The sequence below is a fragment of the Stenella coeruleoalba genome (assembly GCF_951394435.1).
Source record: "Stenella coeruleoalba genome assembly, chromosome: 20".
Classification (NCBI taxonomy): Eukaryota; Metazoa; Chordata; class Mammalia; order Artiodactyla; family Delphinidae; genus Stenella; species Stenella coeruleoalba.
In genome coordinates this window covers 18,846,746-18,867,949 of record NC_137166.1, presented here as the reverse complement: position 1 = coordinate 18,867,949, position 21,204 = coordinate 18,846,746, and the positions used below count along the sequence as shown (strand labels likewise).

The 21,204-nt window shown below is 48.9% G+C and overlaps 2 protein-coding genes across 3 annotated transcripts in view; one reads left to right on the top strand and one right to left on the bottom strand.

Moving 5' to 3' along the window:
- Nucleotides 1-2,831, bottom strand: part of RANBP10 (RAN binding protein 10) — a gene marked incomplete at its 5' end in the record, with an annotated part of 63,390 nt that extends 60,559 nt beyond the window's left edge. The window contains 2 exons of one of the 2 annotated variants that reach the window (XM_079907199.1): nt 1,549-1,660; nt 2,444-2,831. In XM_079907199.1, the coding sequence (XP_079763325.1) occupies nt 1,549-1,660; nt 2,444-2,831 (500 nt within the window). The remainder of the gene's footprint in view (nt 1-1,548; nt 1,661-2,443) is intronic. The other variant, XM_079907200.1, reaches the window with a different exon arrangement.
- Nucleotides 2,832-3,155: 324 nt separating this feature from the next.
- TSNAXIP1 (translin associated factor X interacting protein 1) lies at nt 3,156-21,089 on the top strand (the record flags this gene model as incomplete). Its single annotated transcript, XM_079907201.1, is given in 20 exon segments — nt 3,156-3,336; nt 7,451-7,553; nt 15,354-15,466; nt 15,596-15,722; nt 16,879-16,972; nt 17,547-17,740; nt 18,077-18,212; nt 18,635-18,691; nt 18,694-18,803; nt 18,874-18,942; nt 18,945-19,029; nt 19,106-19,233; nt 19,468-19,593; nt 19,747-19,827; nt 19,831-19,893; nt 19,994-20,103; nt 20,312-20,438; nt 20,532-20,638; nt 20,849-21,065; nt 21,069-21,089. Coding segments are annotated over 20 exon segments (2,115 nt in total). The 5' UTR covers nt 3,156-3,289.
- Nucleotides 21,090-21,204: the final 115 nt, after the last annotated feature.

Genomic DNA, 21,204 nt, shown 5'->3' with positions numbered 1-21,204 from the left:
TAACTGAAATGTTAAAAGCCAGGTGAAGGAACCCAGGTCTCCACATTTAAACTGAAATGTAGAGACCTTCTCAAAAACTGTTCTTGTCTTTTATTAGCTCGCTGTTATCTACGATTAAGGACTCTGGAGAAAGTAATCCATTTTCTTCCCTACAAGTTTAGGAAATGCCCCTCCATTTCTTTGGCAATATGAGACTGCAGCACCAACATTTCAGTCTATACTGTAACTATTTTTGCAGTGTTTGTTTTGTTTTAAGAGGCTGTTCTCATTCACACTAGTTCAAACACATTAAATACATGCGCTTTTATCAGATGGTGGAAAGGGAAAATAGAAGATTTAAAGCCCTCCAATAATACAAACTTCCTACCGGTAAATGCTCTATATGGGGATAAAAGTAAAAGATGCAATAGCTTGCCACAATCAGAATTTCAGAATCATAGAATTCTGGGATTACAGGTAGCTTAGATGCTGGCCTAGCTCCCCAGAGTACAGACAAGGAGATCAAAGCCCCATGACCTACCCACAACCACAGAGCCCTGCCCGGCACAGATGTTACAACTTCACTGAAGAAGCAGGCAAAGCTCCAATTCCAGCAGTATTGCCCCCAGCAGAGCCCCTTGGCCAGGCATTTTGCATGTACCACAAGAGGAACAGTCCCTAGGAGAGAGGAAGTATTCTGAATGCTCAAGAACACACATCAGGGTTGGAAGGAAGGTCGCTGGTGGGGTTCACAAACTACCCACACCAGACCTAAGGTCTGATGAGGAAAACCTTTCCAAAGCAGCTAAAATTATGTTATTTCATAACTTAAACACCTGCTTTGTGACAACAGCCAGAAAAAAAGGGAGACTAGGAGAAGAAAAGGAAGAAAAATGAAAAAATCTCCCCTCTGATTTCCTGTATCTGCTTGGATCACCCTAAAATAGGGAGCCTCCCTAATGCTGACTTTAATGAGGACCTTCCTAAAGCTGATCCAACTGGTGTTCAAGTCCCTGGACTGAAAAACAAGTTTATGAGTAGCAAGCTCATCTGATTCTGACCATGTGCATGCTGTTTACCCTAAGATGACAGACCAGTGGCTGCCACAGCTTTGATGAATGCTGCAAAGACTCTACTATCCCTTTGAAGTCTACAAGGGCCTCTACCATGACTAAATGCGATAAAAAGGAATCTTGAATACAGCAAGAGTGTGAAAGGAGGGAAGTCACAAACACCACACAACAGTGGGGGAACTCCATTCTGGACGCTGATTTGTTAATGTAAACTTGTTATTTGTTTCCCTGACCTGTTGATGTATCTCATTACACTATCACTAAAGAGAAGCCCCTCCTCTATAAAATGTACCTATTTGTCATCAAAAGCTGCTGCTTAGACCAGGCCATGCCCACAGCCAGGTAATAGAGGTATCCGCTATTCAACCCTTTGCAGCCCAGACCAATGCAGCTCAGCAGCTCACACCAGTCACAGGTGTCAACCAGGAGACCTCAAACTCTGACCACAGAGAACAGTTCAGTGTTGGGGGAAAGAATGTGGTCAGGAGGGGCTTACCCATCTCTTCCTTTGCTGACAATCTTCACCTCAAAGTAATAAATGCCACAGGCAGCAGGTATGGGGTGGGTGGCACGCACTGAGGCTGCATCTTTGTGATTTTTGCCATGACCTAATAGAAGAGGGCAAGGAAGAAATTTCAGCAGAAGGAAATGCAAATGGAAGCCTCATTCTTCTCTGCTCCATGGCAACTTCACCCCTCCATGGCCAGAGGAAGCCCTTGCATAGTCCAAGGAATAATTAGAAAACAACTGAGCAAACACATAAACCTCCCACCTTTGGCTCACCTCCTCCTGAGAATAGCAGCTCTGCCTGAGACACTGCCATTCAAACCACAGGAGGGTACATGCAATGTGGGTGCATATGTGAGAGATTCCCTAGTGCTGCTGGCAGACTCTCCAAGATACAGGCAGCCCACTTGGAAGACTAGGGGAGGAAGAGGCAGCCCTGGAAGACGCCCCCACAACTTTAGCGCAGAACCCTAGGCCTTGTCTGGGATGTCTGGCAGGTGAGCAAGCTCATGGGCCTCTGGCTAATGGAGGGGATGTGACCACCCCTTTCTTCAGACACTTATGAAACTAAGCAGTGGTGAAGGGCCTAGCTCGAGTCGGAGGTACCCCAAAACAAGCAGGAAGGCCCTGAGAAGAATGTCCAGCCCAGCACTGGGTTTGGACACCTGCTGCGGTTCTCCTGACATCAGATGTCTCAGGGCAGAGCAGACTAGGCAGTCAATCCTTGGCCTGGTCAGCCCCACCACCCTAGACACCCCGCAGGAACTAAGGCCCAAGCCGGAGCACTCGAGCTGGGTAAGGGACGTGATGGAGCACGGGCTGGGCAGCACACCCACCCCGCAGACGCTCTGGCCTTCTCCCCCTGCGACCAAACAGGTCAATACCTTTGTAGTGGACGCGAAGGTTGCCCTGGGAGAGGCCGATGTAGTTGTACTTGTCCTTGGGGCTCCAGGAACGCGGCAGCGGCGTCTCGTGCTGGTTGACCGCGGGATACAGGCGCTGCAGGCGCCGGCTCAGTTCCTGCTCCCCTGGGGACGGCAGCCCGCATCCAGTGCCCCCGCCGGAGGAGTCTCCAACCTGCAGGTTCCCAGCTCCCAGCTCCGCCGTCGCCGCCGCCATCTTGGAGGGAGCTGCTATTGTGTCACTGGGGGCGGGGAAAAGCGGGACCAGATCCGCCTCTTTCAGCCAATGGCCAGCGAGCCAACCTGGGCCGCAGGGAAACCGAGTCCCAGTCTGGCACCTCTCCTTCGACACCACTATGCCTCGCCACATTTTGGACTCCATTTCCCACAATGCAGAGCTCTCCAGGGGTGGACCAGCTTGGGCTCGTAAGGATCTCTGGGAGATGTAGTACAAACCCGCTCAGCCATAAGCCTGCTCAGCTGAGACACTGGGACACCGAAAACTACAATTCCCGCTGGCAACGCGGCTCCGGCCTCTCAGTTCACCTCCCTCCCCCATGGCCTCTGTTTATCTCCCTGCCTCAGTTCTGGTCGCTAGGATCATATCCGCTATAGTGACTGACTCTGAGGAGACCCTATTCCCGGTTCGAGTCCACCTTTGCTACTTGGCCTTCCTCCCAGCCCGCGGGTGCGGGGCTCGGAGGCGTGGCACAATCCTGACCCCGTCCCCTCCGCTGGGCTGCTGGGACCTGGTCGCCATGGCTACGGGCTGTAAACTACCACAGCTTCCCTGGCCACTGGTGCTGGCTGCCCGGCTGCCCTAGGGTCATGGACTCCCCGAAGCCGCAGTGCCCCAGCTTCGCGACCACGTTGAGGTAGGCACTGGCCTAAGTGAGGGCGGAGAGGAGGCCTTGAGTACTTCCAGAAAGAGAAATGGTACCTGATTCGGACCTCTGCACTTCCTGCCTCTGTCCTTTGGTTTGGGGCTCCAGCCCCACAGGATCAGTGGTGCAGAAACAGAATCTCAGATGACTTGTCAGCCCAGGAAGGTCGTTATATTCTAGTAAAAGGGCAGGCGCACTTTATCATTAGTAATAGCCAGCTTTTTCTTATTGAGCGTGTATTATGTGCCAAGTGCTCTATACACCATATTTAACCCTCACAACAACTCTATGAGGTAGTAATATCACTATTTTACAAATAAAGAAATAGAATCCTGAAGAGATCATGTGTCTTACACATGTTTATAAGTGATGGAGCTAGTATTTGAACCCAGCCATGTGAGACCCATACCTGAGATATTAGCCACAAGGATAAACAACCTCTTCACCCACTGGCTTATGACAAAGAAGCATCTCTAAGCAGTCCAAGAACATCCCATGGCCTCAAGGTAGCTCCTGCCTGTCTTCAGGGGTGCAGCATCTGGACACTGCAAATATGATAACAAGCTCCGTTAGCCAGGAAAGCCACAAAGTATACATATTAAAACAAAAATTTTGGCTAAATACCTTTCTAGCTCTGAGAGCTAAGAGAAGGCTCTTAATTTCTGGGCCTCTGTTTCCATATCTCAAACATGGGAATGACACAGCCCACCTTAAACTGTTGGGAAAATTTAGGCAGCATATATGAAGCTCTCATGACAGCTCTTGCACATAATAGGCATTCAATAAGTGTTTAATGAATGTACTTTCTCGCTTCTACTCATTCCTAATGCAAAAAACCTGATCTCACCTAAACTCTAATCCCCCATGGTCAGCTGCCTTGACAGAGAAAGCCTAGAAAAGTCAAGAAATTAAATGCCGCCTTGACAGACAAAGCCGAGAAAAGTCACGAAATGAATCACAAAAACCAGACAGCAAGCTTGAGAAAGAGTGTTGTTACCCAACACACGAATGATTTAGGAAACTGCAATCATGTTTGAAAGGGATATGAAACAGACTCAGAAAGAGAATCCCCATGTATTTTAAGAAGGAAGCACAATGTAATTGCTGATGCTGAATTTGGTGACAGTACAAAACATCATTCCTGCCCATATTCTTCATTCACCAGTGTTTAGTGGTGTATAGTATATTGGGCCAAGCTCACTGCTTCCCTTAGAGGAATAGTGTGGGTGTCCTCCTCCAGCTCCCCTTAGAGCAGGGCCAGGATGATGAAGCATGGGCCAGACCTTAGCACTACACGAATGTCAGCAGGACCCTCTAAAAGGGACTTTGAGGGAATTCCCTGGTGGTCCAGTCGTTAGGACACTGCACTCTTACTGCCGAGGGCCTGGGTTCAATCCCTGCTCGGGGAACTAAGATCCCGCAAGCCACACAGTGTACCCAAAAAAATAAATAAAGGGACCTTTGAATTGTGCATTTTCCTGCGGCAGGTTTCCCCTCCCCATTGGCTTTCTCCTTTCAGCCTCACATCCCTGGCACAGTAGATTTGTGGATGGAACTCAGTAGCCTGACTTCACTCAATACCAGGATTTACCCCCTGTCAAACCCACTGCTTGCCAGTAGTTAAATAACTGAGTTTTCTCCACCTTTGAAGTAGAAATATAGATAATCTATTTCCCATTCCTCTCTGAGAATTGGTGTAAAATATTTAATATAATACTAAAGAAGCATCCTAAGCTTTTTGGATAAGTGTATAGACTCTACCAGGTGTTTTAAAATTTATTTATTTTATTTATTTATTTTTGGCTGCGTTGGGTCTTCGTTGCTGCGTGCGGGCTTTCTCTAGTTGCGACGAGCGGGGGCTACTCTTCATTGCGGTGCACAGGCTTCTCATTGCAGTGGCTTCTCTTGTTGTGGAGCACGGGCTCTAGGCACGCGGGCTTCAGTAGTTGCAGCATGCGGGCTCAGTAGTTGTGGCTCGTGGTCTTCAGTAGTTGCAGCATGCGGGCTCAGTAGTTGTGGCTTGCGGGCTCTAGAGCGCAGGCTCAGTAGTTGTGGCGCACAGGCTTAGTTGCTCCACGGCATGTGGGATCTTCCTGGACCAGGGCTCAAACCTGTGTCCCTGCTTTGGCAGGTGGATTCTTAACCACTGCACCACCAGTGAAGCCCCAGATGTTTTTAAAATTAATATTTGCGAATCTGTTTTTGACTACTGTCTCCCTTGGCATTCAAAACTAACATGTTACCGGCCACTCTCGCCTTTGAGATGGCCCACACTCTGTCTGTGGAGTGTGTTTCTCTCCAAATAAATCCACCTCTTACATATCACTTTGTCTCTCACTGAGTTCTTTCTGAAAAACAACAACAACAACAACAAAAAACTAACATGTTACCTACAGAGATTTTCCATCTGGCAACTTCTCAGGATTTGTAGAGTTCCCCATAGTTTTCTTGCTCACCTTGCCCCACGTGGTAGTTCCAGTAGGAGCAAGAACAGAGTTTAGAAAATTGACTGGTCTTGACAGGAAGGTATGATTTAACCCAGTGAGCAGGTGGGTTGATCTGCTGCATCCTGTCTCAAACCCATAAACATCTGAGCAAAAGCCTTTCCTTTTCCACACCGGCTGCGTATTCGACATGGTTTGCTCACATTTGTTCAGTTTAGAGACAATAGAGAACTGGAGTTTGGTGTGTCACTGCTCCATGAAGTAGGACTGAAGAACCCTGCAGGACAGGGTTTCCCAACTGGGATCACGTCACTGCTCTCAACTTCCCTGGAGTTTGGGTAATCCTTGTCTCAGTTTTATGAACAAGGACACTGAGCTTCAAGAGGTTAAACAGCATACCCAAGGCCACCAGCTAGCAAGGGGAATGAAGACACAAGTCTATCTGGTGGCATAAATCACTCCCACCTGCCGCCACCATGGATTACTGGGATCACTTCTTCCTTTTGTTCCACCTAAGTCTGACTGCCCACAGGCAGCCCTTCCTCTAGACCCCCAAATGCCTTCCTAGCTTGAGCAATGATGGCTCTCCCCAAGAGGCCTAGGAGTTAAAAGTGGTTCTTTATGATCCACTTTTCCCACATCCTGCTGTCACAGTTAATATCTCTGCAGCTCCTTGCTGTTTACAGTTTATTTTTTTAATGTTTTTTTAAATTAATTAATTTTTAATTTTTTAATTTTTTGGCTACATTGGGTCTTCGTTGCTGCTTGCTGGCTTTTTCTAGTTGTGGCAAGCGGGGGCTACTCTTCATTGAGGTGCGCGGGCTTCTCATTGCCGTGGCTTCTCTTGTTTCAAAGCACGGGCTCTAGGTGTGTGGGCTTCAGTAGTTGTGGCTCGCGGGCTCTAGAGCGCAGGCTCAGTAGTTCTGGCTCACGGGCTTAGTAGCTCTGCGGCATGTGGGATCTTCCTGTACCAGGGCTTGAACCCGTGTCCCCTGCATTGGCAGGTGGATTCTTAACCACTGCGCCACCGAGGAAGTCCCTACAGGTTATTTTTGCATATCTCTTTTACTCTTACTTAAACTTCACAACATTGTGAGATAGAAAATGCAAGAAATGTCTCCACCTCCTTGTGAGGAAACTGGGCTGAAAGAAGTTAAATGACTTGCCCAAGGGGGTCCCTATTGGAAACACAGATGTCAGCCTCTGGGCCCTATCAGCCAGTAAGTAGAGGCTCAAGACTCCCACCCTGGCTCTTGGACACCAGACCCTGTACTTCTTGTCCTATAGCACCTGCTTTTGGTATCACACCCCCAGAATGTGGCTGTCACATGCACGGAACTGTCATCACAGCCACAGCTAAACACTGAAGGGAAGTATAGGCCTGCAGGGTTCTCTGGGTTCATGGTGAGGGTGTCCTGCCACTGCAGGAGTTGTTGAGACTCTAGTGATGAGAAGGTTTCTGGGAATGTGGGAAAATGGTTTGGGCCCCGAGCCAGGAGCTTGCTGGCAGCACCTCTGGGAATCTGGAGGCAGCACTGGGAAGACCCAGAGCCTGGCTCTGAGGGGAAAGGAAGCCATGTCTTGTGGCTCTGGGAAGAGTGGAAGTGTACTTCCCACTCAAGGCTCTGTCACCCACCACTTCCTTCTCCTTCTCTGTGCAGAGCACACTTGCGACCTTTAGGAGCGATCGTAGATGATTCCTTCCTCACAGAAGCCAAGAATACTCAGAAACGCAAGCTTTCTCAGAAACGGAAGACGCTGCTGGTTAGTGGCCGTGTCCTGTTGGAACCCTAAATTTTGATCCCCAGATCCTTTCTGCCTCCCTCTCTGCAACCCAAAAGCACCACCCACCCGAACTATGCCCCACCAAGCGGCTTCTCCCCAGTTAGGGGAGTGTGGCTCAGAGGCCAGGTCCAGCAGGCTCTGGGATGGGGGAACGTGCACACTTGCTGCACCTCACCGGAACAGGCTTCCCAGACCTCCCCGAGCAGAGAGAGACTCAGCTCCTGCCCACAGATAACCTTCCCCTGCAACGCAGCATTCTGGAGTGGACCTCATTTCTTCATCCAGCCTGCCATGAGCCAGGCATTCTTCTGGGTGCTGGGATGGTCCCACCAGATCTGTCAAGGTCCTTCAGAGCTATGACTATATCTTTTTGTCTTTACAGCCACAGTGCCTGATGTGGTACTTGAGTGGCTGGTATATGTGCACCATAATTGCTGTATGTATGTGAAGACAGTAGTAAAGGATGTTTCTCCATTGTGCTGTTGGCTCTGCACTGGAGGTAGAGACTCTTTACCAGCCTCATGACAGGTTCTCCCTCCATTCATGTTCTTTAAAGTTTTTATATAAAAATGAATGCTGGGGGCCTTTCTCACCTTCTGAGGTGGCCCACACTCTGTGGAGTGTGTTTCTCTCTAAATAAATCCACTTCTTACCTATCACTTTGTCTCTCACTGAATTCTTTCTGCAATGAGACGTCAAGAACCTGAGCTTCATTAAGTCCTGAAACCAGGTGTGTGATCTCAGTTGGAAGACTGTGGGTGTTGGCTGGGTCTGAGCCCCAGCCACAAGGGTTCGAGTCCCAATCAGGGTTTTGACCGGGTTTGAGTCCCGGCCACGTGGGTTCAAGTCTGTATTTGACGTGCACAGTTTCAGCTGGTGACCACGAAGGGACAGTGATAAGCTTATAGCTAGACCAACTCCTGTTCATCATCAACACCGTTGGTGACGTCTTCTGTGCCATCTCTTTGCGACTTCCGGGGAACTAACACCTGGTTGGGAGACTACCTTGGAAGGGATAGCATCTAAAACTATATTTTTGTACTCTGATGCTGTTAAAAAAAAAGTGCTTCATCATCAAGGAGATTCATAGAAAGGCTACGGAAACAATTACAATAGTTCCACATTAAGATGCTGGCTATGTGAGGATTCCAGCCCATACCGACTTAAAACAAGGAGCTGCCCTGCCCCTGGGGCCCCTAGATCAGGCATCCAGAGATCTTTACTCCCTGACAGACAGGGTTGATGCCCCTACTCAGCCTGGAAGCAGTTACAGAAGACAGACTATCGCCCTCTGCTTCCCATAAGAATATGGGAGTAAAATCTCTGAGAGGGGAATGAAACAGGAGGGAAGGGGGCAGGGCACACAACCTTTGAAAGAATGACATAGCCCGAGGACATGACATAAATTGATTAGAACCCAATGGGTCCAAGATGGCGGACAAGTCGAATTCCACTAGACCTTGAGCCTCAGTATATGCTCACATCAGCAAGCTAAATGACATCCACAGGTGTCGTGACAGTTCCAAGACGGACCATAAGGATCAAAAAGTGGGTGGTGGCCCAATTCCCGGAAATCCTCGGCCCTTCCTAAAATAGCTGGAATACTCCTCCCACTCATTAGCCTATGAAATTACCCACCCCTATGAAAATTAACAAGCCCATACCCTGGTGCCTTTCTCACCTTCTGAGATGGCCCACACTCTGTCTGTGTAGTGTGTTTCTCTCTAAATAAATCCACTTCTTACCTAAAATAAATAAATAAAAATTAAAAAAAAAATAAAAATGAATGCTGGGGAATTCCCTGGCAGTACAGTGGTTAGGACTGCACACTTCCACTATAGGGGGCACAGGTTCCATCCACGGTCTGGGAGCTAAGATCCACATTCCTGCATGCCACGTGGCGTGGCAAAAAAAAAAAAGGAAGCATATTCTTCCCTGAAATTAAAAAAAAATACTGTGTTATTAAGATTTGGGGGCTTTTGTTGATATGATCATAAGATTGTTATTACTATTTAACAAGCAAAGAGCCATTGTCCAAATCTTACAGGTGAAAAAACACATCTGAGCAAATTTATAACTCCAGCTCACAGTGCAGAACTGTGGGCTGTGGTGGTTTTCTTTGTGCGAGTATGTCTTGTCTGGAGGATCTGAGGACACATGAGCTGTACACTTTGTGAGGCTGGGTACTTCAAACATGGGGACCCTGACATCAGGGAGGGAAAGGGGTATGTAGACTCTAAGCGGAGACCAAGCACAGCCACAGTCCCGAAAGGTCCGATTACTTGGGGCGCCTGCTCCCCGTCCCCCTCAGCTGCCACCTACTCAGTGGACCTGGGGCCAGGCTCTTTCGCTCCCTTTCTTCTGCGCGGCGGCAGTAACACCGTTCTCAACCACCAGAGGACGCTGTTGCCTCCTGCCGCCCCCGACCCCCGGGGCCGCCCTTCCCGTTTTCACCTGCAGGGGGAAGCAGAGAGCACGGAGCTCCCGGGAACGCCGCCTCCCAACCACCCGCTTGTGGAGGCCTTACCAGCTGTTAACAACCAGGACAAGAAAGCAGCATATGCCCAGCAATCAAAGTAGGGTGACTTTTTTCTCTTTACAGAAACGGCAGACAGAGCACGAAGATGGGCCTTTTTTATTTTTTAAGTCTCCCAAAATAAGCTAAATTAAGCTTTATTTCTATGACTAAACTGGTTTTGTCTGCTCAGGAAATTTTCAAGGCTAGTCTCCCTTTGTTTTTGTTCTTGGTTTTTGGTTGTTTGTTTGTTTTTAACTGAAGTCTGGTTAATTTACAATGTTGTCTTAGTTTTAAGTGTACAGAAAAGTAATTCAGCTTTACATATATAATATATATATTCTTTTTCAGGTTCTTTTCCATTATAGGTTATTACAAGATATTGAATATAGTTCCCTGTGCTATACAGTAGGTCCCTGTTGTTTAGCAGTTTTCTATATAGTAGTGTGTATATGTTAATCCAAAACTCCTAATTTATCTCCCCCACACCCACCCCTCTATCCCATTTGGTAACCATAAGTTTGTTTTCTGTACCTGTGAGCCTATTTATGTTTTGTAAATAAGTTAATTTGTATCATTTTAAATTTTTATTTTATTTTATTTTTATAAATTTATTTATTTATTTTTGGCTGCGTTGGGTCTTCGTTGCTGTGCGGGCTTTCTCTAGTTGCGGTGAGCGGGGGCTACTCGTCCTTGTGGTGCGTGGGCTTCTCATCGCGGTGGCTTCTGTTGTTGCAGAGCATGGGCTCTAGGGTGCATGGGCTTCAGTAGTTGTGGCATGCAGGCTCAGCAGTTGTGGCGCACGGGCTTAGTTGCTCCGCGGCATGTGGGATCTTCCCAGACCAAGGCTCGAACCCGTGTCCCCTGCTTTGGCAGGCGGATTCTTAACCACTGCCCCACCAGGGAAGCCCTGTATCATTTTTTTGGATTCCACATATAAGTGATATTATATATTTGTCTTTCTCTGACTTACTTCATTAATATGATAGTCTCTAGGTCCATCCGTGTTGCTGCAAACGGCATTATTGCATTCTCTTTTATGACTGAGAGTAGTATTCCATTGTATATATGTACCACATCTTCTTTAGCCATTCATCTGTTGATCAACACTCAGGTTGCTTCCATGTCTTAGCTATTGTAAATAGTGCTGCTATGAACATTGGGGTGCATGTATCTTTTCGAATTACAATTTTCTCTGGAAATATGCCCAGGAGCAGGATCATATAGTAAATCTATTTTTAGTTTTTTAAAAAAACCTCCATACTGTTCTCCATAGTGGCTGCACCAATTTACATTCCTACCGCAGTGTAGGAGGGTTCCTTTTTCTCCACACCCTCTCCAGCATTTATTATTTGTAGACTTTTTAATTATGGCCATTCTGACTGGTGTGAGGTGATACCTCATTGTAGGTTTGATTTGCATTTCTCTAATAATTAACGATATTGAGCATCTTTTCATGTGCTTGTTGGCCTGGCCTCTTGAAAATGTGAAAAACTTATCATTAACTGACCAGGTTAGGTGCTTCTTTGACAACTTCCCAGGTGTCTTCCAGGGTTACTTTGTCCTTTTATAAAAATCACATCAATTTTAATAGTCTTTCAAAAAAACTTTTTCTGTCTTGATTTTTAAGTTTGGCTTCTCATGTTTCCAGTTTATCTATTTCTACTTTTATTTCCTGTGTTTAAAATTTTTATTATGATATTTTTTTCCTTTTCAGGCAACCACAGGCTTGAGGCTTTCTTTCCTAATAGTGAAAGGATTTTATTTTATTTTTTTACATCTTTATTGTAGTGTAATTGCTTTACAATGTTGTGTTAGTTTCTGCTGTATAACAAAGTGAATCAGCTATATGTATACAAATATCCCCATATCCCCTCCCTCTTGCACGTCCCTCCCACCCTCCCTATCCCACCCCTCTAGGTGGTCACAAAGCACTGAGCTGATTTCCCTGTGCCATGCAGCTGCTTCCCACTAGCTAGCTATTTTATATTTGGTAGTGTACATACGTTAATACTACTCTCTCACTTCGTCCCAGCTTACCCTTCCCCCCTCCCCGTGTCCTCAAGTCCATTCTCTATGTCTGCGTCTTTATTCCTGTCCTGCCCCTAGGTTCATCAGAACGATTGATTGATTGATTGATTGGCTGCGTTGGGTCTTCATTGCTGCACGCAGGCTTTCTCTAGTTGTGGCGAGTGGGGGCTACTCCTCGTTGTGGTGCGCAGGCTTCTCATTGCGGTGGCTTCTCTTGTTGCGGAGCACAGGCTCTAGGTGTGCGGGCTTCAGTAGTTGTGTTTCACGGGCTCTAGAGCGCAGACTCAGTAGTTGTGGCACACGGGCTTAGTTGCTCCGCGGCATTGGGATCTTCCTGGACCAGGGCTCGAACCCGTGTCCCCTGCATTGGCAGGCGGATTCTTAACCACTGCGCCACCAAGGAAGCCCCAACCATTTATTTTTAGATAGTGAAAGGATTTTAAGCAATTAAAAACTTGTGAGTGCTTTTCTGATCATATCCCAAACATTTTGAACATGTAATTTTAACATTTCTATAACATGTTATATTTTTACTTTAAGTAATAAATGGGTCGGGAAAAATATTAATTTATTTTTAAATTTCTGTAAATGGTTAAGTGTTTTAGAGGTATGTTTATATTATCAGTTCTTATTTCATTGTATTATATCAGGAAATGCAAGGTATACAGTTTCTCATTTAAAAATGTGTTAACACCTTATCTGTGGCCTACGATTAGTTTTTTGTATACATTAAAAGATTGTCCTTCTTTATTTCCAATTATGTATAAATCTACTCACCTGTCATTATCAACTGTATTACTGTTAGTATTTGTCTTTTACCTTTCTCTGCTTGAGGTAGCTTATTTTGATAGGAGGGCTTTAAACTCTTTACAATTCTGTTTCATCATCTCTCTTTCCCCCCCTATGTTTTTATCTATTCAACAAATATTTGTTGATTCCCACTGTGTGCCAGGCACTGTGGATACAGTGGTAAACAAGACAGACAAAGTCTGTGTTTCTGAGAGAAGATGGGGGTGTGATGATGGGGAAGTGTGGGCGCTGGGATTGGGAAGAGTATCAAGGAGAACCCCTGAGATGCTAAGGTTGAATAGTCAAGCTGGAGCATTCTGGACCCAGGAAAAGCATGTGTGAACATATACACCCAATAAGTAGTGTTTTCATTTTTATTATGCCTTGCATCCAGCTAAATTATTGTGCTCCCTTAAATATTTATTCCACAATATTTGCTGAGTGTTACTTAAGACTATGAAGAGTGTTAACACAACATTGTAAATCAACTATACTTCAATTAGAAAAAAAAAAGACTATGAAGAGTGTGAAGTATGATGCCATCAGTTCTGGAAGTACAGAGATAGGGTCAACCTAGACCCTTGCAAGAGGCTGGAGTCCTCCCTGGGACCTAGCAACAAGGCTTACTATGTACTTTCCAAAATATTTAGGGAAAGGATGAATGACTGCAAGATTGAGAAAAAATAGGTAGAACTAATAGAATGCAAAGAAGAGCCCAAGGAAACAGTGGCATTTTCCACATTAAGAGGGTCAGAATCCAGTTACCATTAGCCTGGAAGGACTCCTAGAACCTGGATGTGTGGGACATGGGTGGTAGGCCTAGTCTCTCTCCATCTCAGAAGAACCTGGAAGCTGGGCTCAGGGCCTTCCACAGAGGTGGCTTTAATACTGAATTCAATAATTCAATGTTCTTTTAAACTTCAAAGTAACTTATGTGCATTGTAGAAAAATTTGAAAAATACACGATTACAGACACATAAGCACCCGTGGGCCTATCACTGGAGAATAATTACTGATAACCTTTTGGATTATTTCCTCCATCTTTTCTGGTTTTTCATCTTACCTGGTTGTGCTTATTCTCTAATTTCAGGCTTTACTTAACCCTTAGAGATATAGTGCATGTTAAGCCTCTTTGTAAACATTTCATGCCTGTATAAGAATCTTCTGTTTTTAGACACTTAGCAGTTTTCTGACTTTTTCATAGTCACAAGTAAGGCTTTGAGGACTGCCCTTAGGCATGAAGCTGCTGCTTCATCTCTGTCCCCTCTGCACTGGCCAGCCCAGACCTCAGCCTCAGCCAGCCTGCCCTCCTTGGGCATTGGCCCCTGTTCATAGCCCTTCAAAACTCCTGCTGTTTCCCTGAGGTATTGGCGCTACCCAGGCAGTCTTTGTGCACCCCGCCCCACCTCCCCTGACACATCACTCTCTTCCAGAGTGACCTCAGCTCCTCCCATGAAGTCACTCAAGCTTTACTGAAATCACTGACATCATCACTTCCTCCTCTAAGAGGACCAGCCTCCCCTGGCACCCTCCAGTCAGGGCCCCAACACTCCTGTGACCTGCATCAGCTTCAGTTACTACCTGCTTATCAGTTCATTTGTCATCCCACTTCCATCATACCCCCAGCTTCCTTCATGTCCCAGAACCCAGCAGCGGCTGGCATGTGCTATGGACCCAGAAATGTTTGATGAACAAATGAATGACTGAATGGATGAACCCTAGAAGTAGGCTTCGCTGGGTAAGAGAGTCATTTTTTTCTCTCATGTTTTGAGTATTTCATAAAAAGTTGAAAAAACAAGCTCATAAATACTACTACCCCGTACCCCTGCTCAAGGTTCAAAATGAGATCCCACTACTTCAGGGCCCTACCACCTCTCCCCTCCCCCTCCCCCAGGGGGTAGAGCCTAGTCTCCTCCTGGGGTCCACAGGTCACCCTGCTGCATCTCTGCAGTCCTGCCTGAGAGTCCAGGCTTGAGGCTGGGCCTGCCCTCCCCTGTCTCTCTTTAGCTGGACTGTGCTGTGGGGGCAAGAGATGGTCCCAGTAAGTACTCATATCTGTTTTCATAGCATAGGTATTCAATACTCACTGACAAACCTACAGAAGAGAACTCACCTTTACTGAGCTCCTAGAAGGTGCCTGAGTCTGTGTAAACCACTCTCTATTCTTTCTCGTTGCATTCTCACATCAATACAATGCAATGGGGAGCACAACCATTCCCATTTTACAGATGCAAAGACTGAGGCTCAGTCTGTGGTCACATAACCAATGAGGGGGCCCTAGGGTTTAATCTAATCCCTCTCTAACTCTAAGGACCACAGTCTTAATTATGAACCATATTAAGAGATGTTGGAGGGGGAACCCAGGAGTGGAGGAGGAGCCTGGAGAGGAACATCAGGAAGGGGAGCAATATTGTCATGGTAACCCCACCTTTCCCTTCTTATAGTCCTGTCTGTTCTCCATCGGTGGCCACCTGTCCCCAAGGCCCACATACATCAGTGACCAGACCATTCTGCATAATCGAAAGCCCTGTTCAGATGACTACCGGAAGCGAGTAGGGTAAACCAGGGTTAGCCTGATGGTGGACGGACTGGGCCCAGAAACAGTGCAGGGGTGTTGCTGCCCCAGTCCCAGGGCACAAGGGCCTCGTGGGGTGTCCATCACATCTCAGTCCACCACTCCCTGCAGTAGCTGGCAGCAGCAGCCCCTGGGCACTACCAAGCCAAGGTACCTAGAGCAACTAGAGAACTACCTACGCAAGGAGCTCCTCCTGCTGGACCTGGGCACAGATTCTGCCCAGGAGCTAAGGCTGCAGGTCAGAGCCACAGAATAACTGGGGGGAGGGCAGGGGCAGGGCTGGGAAGAAACCTTACTCATCAGGACTAGGCACTTCAGACATTCAGGTGAGACCAGCCTTTCCCAGCTCTCTTGGGTTCCCCTTCCTGGTAAGAGAAACTTGTTCTCTAACAAAGCCAGTGAGCAGGCAAGTCTACCAGCATGGAACCAAAACTCTCCTGAGGGTTGGGTTTCTTTACCTGAGTCAGGTGGCCTGAATGCTGACTCCAGTCGCTTCTGTGATCCCCAGCACCGACCTTGGGTCACTGGGTATCAGTGAATGGAGCCTAAATCCTGGCAGTTGGGCAAGCAGGGGTCATACAATGTCTACCAGCCCAGTAACAACAGCCCCAAGCTTGAGGAACTTAGCCAGATACAGAGAGAAATCTAGATGTAACCTAGATTCTGATGCATATTAGGGAAGGAATCACCCAATCCCTGCTCAGATGGAAATGATGACTGGGAATCCCTCACTTCTGACTTAGTCACTGACAGAAGCATTTGCTGAGCACTGTCTGTGTGCCAGGCTCTGAGTGGGGCCTTAGATATGGTCTCACAAGCTAAAGGAACCTCGCCAACAAAGAAGCAGAAGCTCAGAGAAGGCATCCGGCTATGCAGTAGTGGAGCTAGGATTCAAACTCAGGGCTGGTTCGGGAGCCTGTGCTCATTCCAATACACAGTGTTGCCTCCGAAAGCTTCCTGTGTGTCCGAGTGGGACAGGAAACCATACCTCTACTTGGAAGCTAGAGCCTTAGACCTTCTCCTGCCCCCACAGAGCTTTAAGATGGGGAGGGGTGCTGGTAAGAGGCCAGCTGAAGCACAGTGCATGGAGGAGGCTGGCTGCCTGGAGAGCCAGAGGGGGCTCAGGTAGAGAGGGGGAGGTCCTGACCCAGGTCGTCTGCCAGGTCTCAGAGACAGCACCAGGAGAGGTCACCAGAGAGCAGCTGAGAGGGATGGAGCCGCCCCTCAGCTCCCTGACTGTGAGAGACCCCAGTGGTGCCTGTGGCATTTATTTGAATGTGAGTTGCCTGGCAGCTTCAGGCTAGAACACTTCTAATCCAAGCAAAGAAAAACTTAGGTCCCACTGAGGGTGGCAGCTATAGGCCAGGAGGTGACAGTTTCCCTTTTCTTGCCAGCCTTACAGAGAAATCTTTGAATTTTTCATAGAGGACTTCAAAACATACAAGCCATTGCTATCCTCCATCAAGAATGCATATGAGGTGATTCTGGGTAAGACTGCAGCCTCCCTGCCTGGCCCCAGCCTGGAAGAGGCAGAGAGGATCCTAGTCTGACCTTCTGGGTTCTGCAGCAGGGCTGGGGCAGCTACAAACTGGGCTTTGAGGTCACCAAGCCGCCCTTAGCCTTTTTGCTTACACTGTCATGTGATAGGGCACCCCAGGGCAACTGACTACCTCCCATTCTTGGGAAGCATGGTGGGGCAGTATCTGTGGGAAATAGAGCATCTTTTCTATTGACAGTGAAGCCCAGAAGGGAGGGTGTACCCCTGGGAAGTGAGGGGGCTTCCCTCACCAGGCTCAGGAGGTGCTGGGCATGGTGCAGCTGCAGGACTAAAGGCCGTATGGGTAAAGGGCATAGGTGAGACCCTGGTCCTCATCGGGACTCTGCCCCTGGTTTAAAAGCAAGTGCAAGAAGGACTTAAGCAGGAGCTATGCTTTGAACAGGCATGTATAGACTCCTCGAGTTTGCAAGGGACATAGCCACTCACTGCGACCTCAGGATCAGTGTCTCCTGGTTGTTTGTCCTCCATGGCCCCAAAGGGACTCTCCCACCTGTCCCTGCTTAGCCGACCAGAGGGAGAAGATTCGGGCTCTGGAGCCCCTGAAGGCGAAGCTTGTCACTGTGAATGAGGACTGCAACGAGAGGATCCTGGCCATGAGGGCTAAGGAGAGAGATGAAATCTCCATGCTGAAGAAAGAGAAGATGAATTTGCTAAAACTCATTGATAAGAAGAATGAGAAGATCTCATTGCAGAGTGAGGTGAAAGGGAGTAATATGGTGACCAACTCCCTCAATTCCTCCCACTCCCACCCCAGGGGTGACCTTCAGGCCTTCAGCCCTGGGGTGACCCCCTAGCTCTCTCCACCCTTCTGCCTGGAATGATACACAGAGCCACCACCTCCCCCCATACCCCTCTCTCCACATGCTGCCCTCCTCCTCAGCTCAGCACTGGCTTGGTATGGCCCCAAATGCCAGCAGAGTCCCGCTCCTTGGCTGCCAGATTTTCTCCACAGGAGGAAGCTTCGGCACTTTGCTGGATTCTCAGGAATGACCAGTCTCCTCCTCCTTCTACCTTTCTTGTTCTTTTCCCAACAGGTGACCAAACTGAGGAAGAACTTGGCTGAGGAGTATCTGCGCTACCTCAGCGAGCAAGATGCCCGTAAGATCCTTATTGCAGACCTGAATGAGCTACGGTACCAGCGGGAAGACATGTCACCAGCCCAGTCCCCAGGTAAGCCCAAGGTGGGTTTCTCTCCCCTGAAGAGGCGCTGGAGAGGAGTCTGGCTCTCACCACTCCTATTCATTCAACTCTCCCATTATCTGCTCATTCACGATGGGAGATGTTCCTGCTGCCACCTGGGTCTGTGGATCTTCTGAGCTGGCCTGAGAATCATAGACTTGTTTACGAAGGAAACAATCACTGGCAGCTGAAGCAGCCTAGACTCCCTAAGGGCAGGACAGGCCTGGTACTCCACATCCTGGGCTTCTCTATTTAAGCTCAAAGCCCTATGCTGGCAGCACTGTGGGAAGACTCAGGGGTTCCCAAGCTGGGAGAGCAGGAAGACCTGGGACATGCCCCAAGGGACACTCAACCCTGCCCTGGGCTACAGGCACCAGAGGCAGGGTGACATGAGCTGGCGGGCCCCCTGGCAGGTGTCTGGGAGGAGGACCCTGTGAAGTTAACAGTGGCTCTGAAGATGGCCCGGCAAGACTGACCCGCAGGCAGATGGAACTCAACACCATGAAGGCCAACTTTGGAGACGTGGTGCCCAGAAGGGACTTTGAAATGCAGGAGAAGACCCTCAAGGATCTGCAGGAGCAGGTGCTGGTGGGCAGGCAGGGTAGCGAAGGGCCATGCAGGTGAGTAGCAAGGACCAATCACCCGCCCACAGCTGGACAGCCTGAGAGACGACTATGAAGAGTTCTGCAAGGAGCACAAGATGCTGTTGCAGTTGCACACGAGCTGAAGGAGCAGGACCAGTTTTACTCTGAGCTGCAGGAGATCCAGCGCACGGCCATACCGCGGCCAGACTGGTCCAAGTGTGAAGGTAATGCTGGCCATGGGAGCCCTAGGGACTGCTCAAGTGCGTGGTCTGGACTCCAGCTCCCTCTCCCCACCTGCAGATGTGGTGGCTGGAGGACGAGATCGCTGGCAAATGCTGGCCGAGGGCAAGAACAGCGACCAGCTGGTGGATGTGCTCCTGGAGATTGGCGAGGGGCTGCTCCAGGAGAAAGACTTCTTCCGTGGTCTGGTAGGGGAGTCCCTGGGCTCAAGAGGCTTGGGGCCAGAGTCAGAATGGCCAGAAGTCTTCTTGCTGCTGAGAAGTCCCTGGGCTCAGGAGGCTTGGGGCCAGAGTCAGAATGGCCAGCAAGTCTTCTTGCTGCTGAGAAGACTTGAGGTTCTGGGGGAACTATCTGGGGCTCTGCCCTGCTTGCTGGTGGGGCTACAGAGGGGCCCAGAGATAAGCTGACATGGTTCCATACAGGGTTATGGGGAATCCATCCCCCCTTTCCTTTGGTTTGATGGTGTCATGCAGAACAAGAAGCCAACCAAGAAGGATGTGGTAAACCTCCTCAAGGATGCCTGGAAGGAACGTATCACTGAGGAGCAGGTCAGATCTCTCTAGCCATTTTGGCCTGGTGTGGCTGCCTGAGTCCTCTGGTGCATGGGGGGGTGGGGGTGTCCCTCAAGGTGCTAGGGAACAGGGAGGAGGGCCAACAGACGTGGGGCAGGAGGACCAAGCAGTCTTCCCCCTACCCTGCAGAAGTTCCCAGATTTCTTCTTCAATTTCCTGGAGCGTCGCTTTGGGCCTGGTGATGCCATGGCCTGGGCTTACACCATTTTTTAATATACCAAGCTCTTCCACTCCAATGAGGTCATGAGTCAGTTCTATGCAATCTTGATGGGAAAGGTAAGCTTGGGCCTGGCCCTCCACCCTTTGTCTCCGGCATAGGCCAGCTCTATCCCCACCCCTCTAGGAAACAGCAAGATGGTCAACGCTTCCCCCCTAGAGGAAAGAGAGTGTGTACATCAAGCAGAAGGAGACAATAGCACAGCTGCTGAAGGAGATGACCAGTGCTGACAGCCAGAACGAGGGGCTACTAACCATGGAGCAGTTAAGGTGCGAGACCAGTTGGCCACCCCGAACTTCAGCCCAGCATGACCTCTGGCCAAGCTCCTAGCTGTGCAGGGGGAAGGGGAGCCTGGTGGGAAAAGGCCAGACTCAGTGCATTCTGCCCTTTTGAGCACCAGTGGGGCTGGCAGAGGGGTGCGGGGAGATGGGTAGGCAGGCATCAGCCAGGCCTGTCAGCCCTCGTGTCTCCCTACAGCACTGCCCTCAACAGTACCTTCCCCTTCAAGAAGGACGAGAGAATTCAGGAGCTGATGGAGGCAGGGGGCTGGCATCCCAGCAGCAGCAATGCAGACTTGCTCAACTACTGCGTATTATTTATGGAGGTGGGTTGGGGCCCAGGAACTTGCCCAGTCCTGCCCTAGCCTCTGCTGGACCCTAGCCGTGTACTCTCACCCTGCCTTGTGGCCCCTTCCCAGGACAAGGAGGGCCAGAGCGTGCCCTTTGTACAAAAGCTGTGGGAACAGTACATGGATGAAAAGGATGAATACTTACAGGAGTTAAAGCAGGAGCTGGACCTGGAACTGTGAGTGACCCTGGGGACCTCAGGCTCACTTAGTCATAGGCAAGTCCTACAGGCTGGGCCACAGAGTAGCACCTCAAGCCCCAGGTCTCCCTATGCACCGAGCTTGCTGCTGGGCACTACATACTGCTCAAGCCTGGGAGAGGGCATCTTGGGGTCTGAGGTACAGAGAGGACAGTCAAGGTCTATCTCTCTCTTTCTTTGTGGGGGCAGCCACGATGAGGTGACCCTACCCAAGGTACATGAGGCCTTGATGAACACTGATCCCAGCCTGGACAAGCAGACCCTAAACAGCTATTTGAGCCAGGCCTTCCAGCTCCCCATGACAGAACTGCCAAAAGAGGGCGAGGAAAAGGAAGAAGGCATTGTGATAAGGCTCCAGGCTGCACTGGAACAGCTTCAGATGAGTGATGTTAGGCGTATGGGGCCCTGAGAGCAGGAACCTGCAAGCTGAGGCCACTGTGGGCAGCCTGAGTGCTCCCGTGCTGCTAACCTCTGACTGTTGTTATAAAATTGTTTGTCTGAACCCATGCTATTCTCTAGGTTATGCTGGGGAGTCAAGGGAAGGG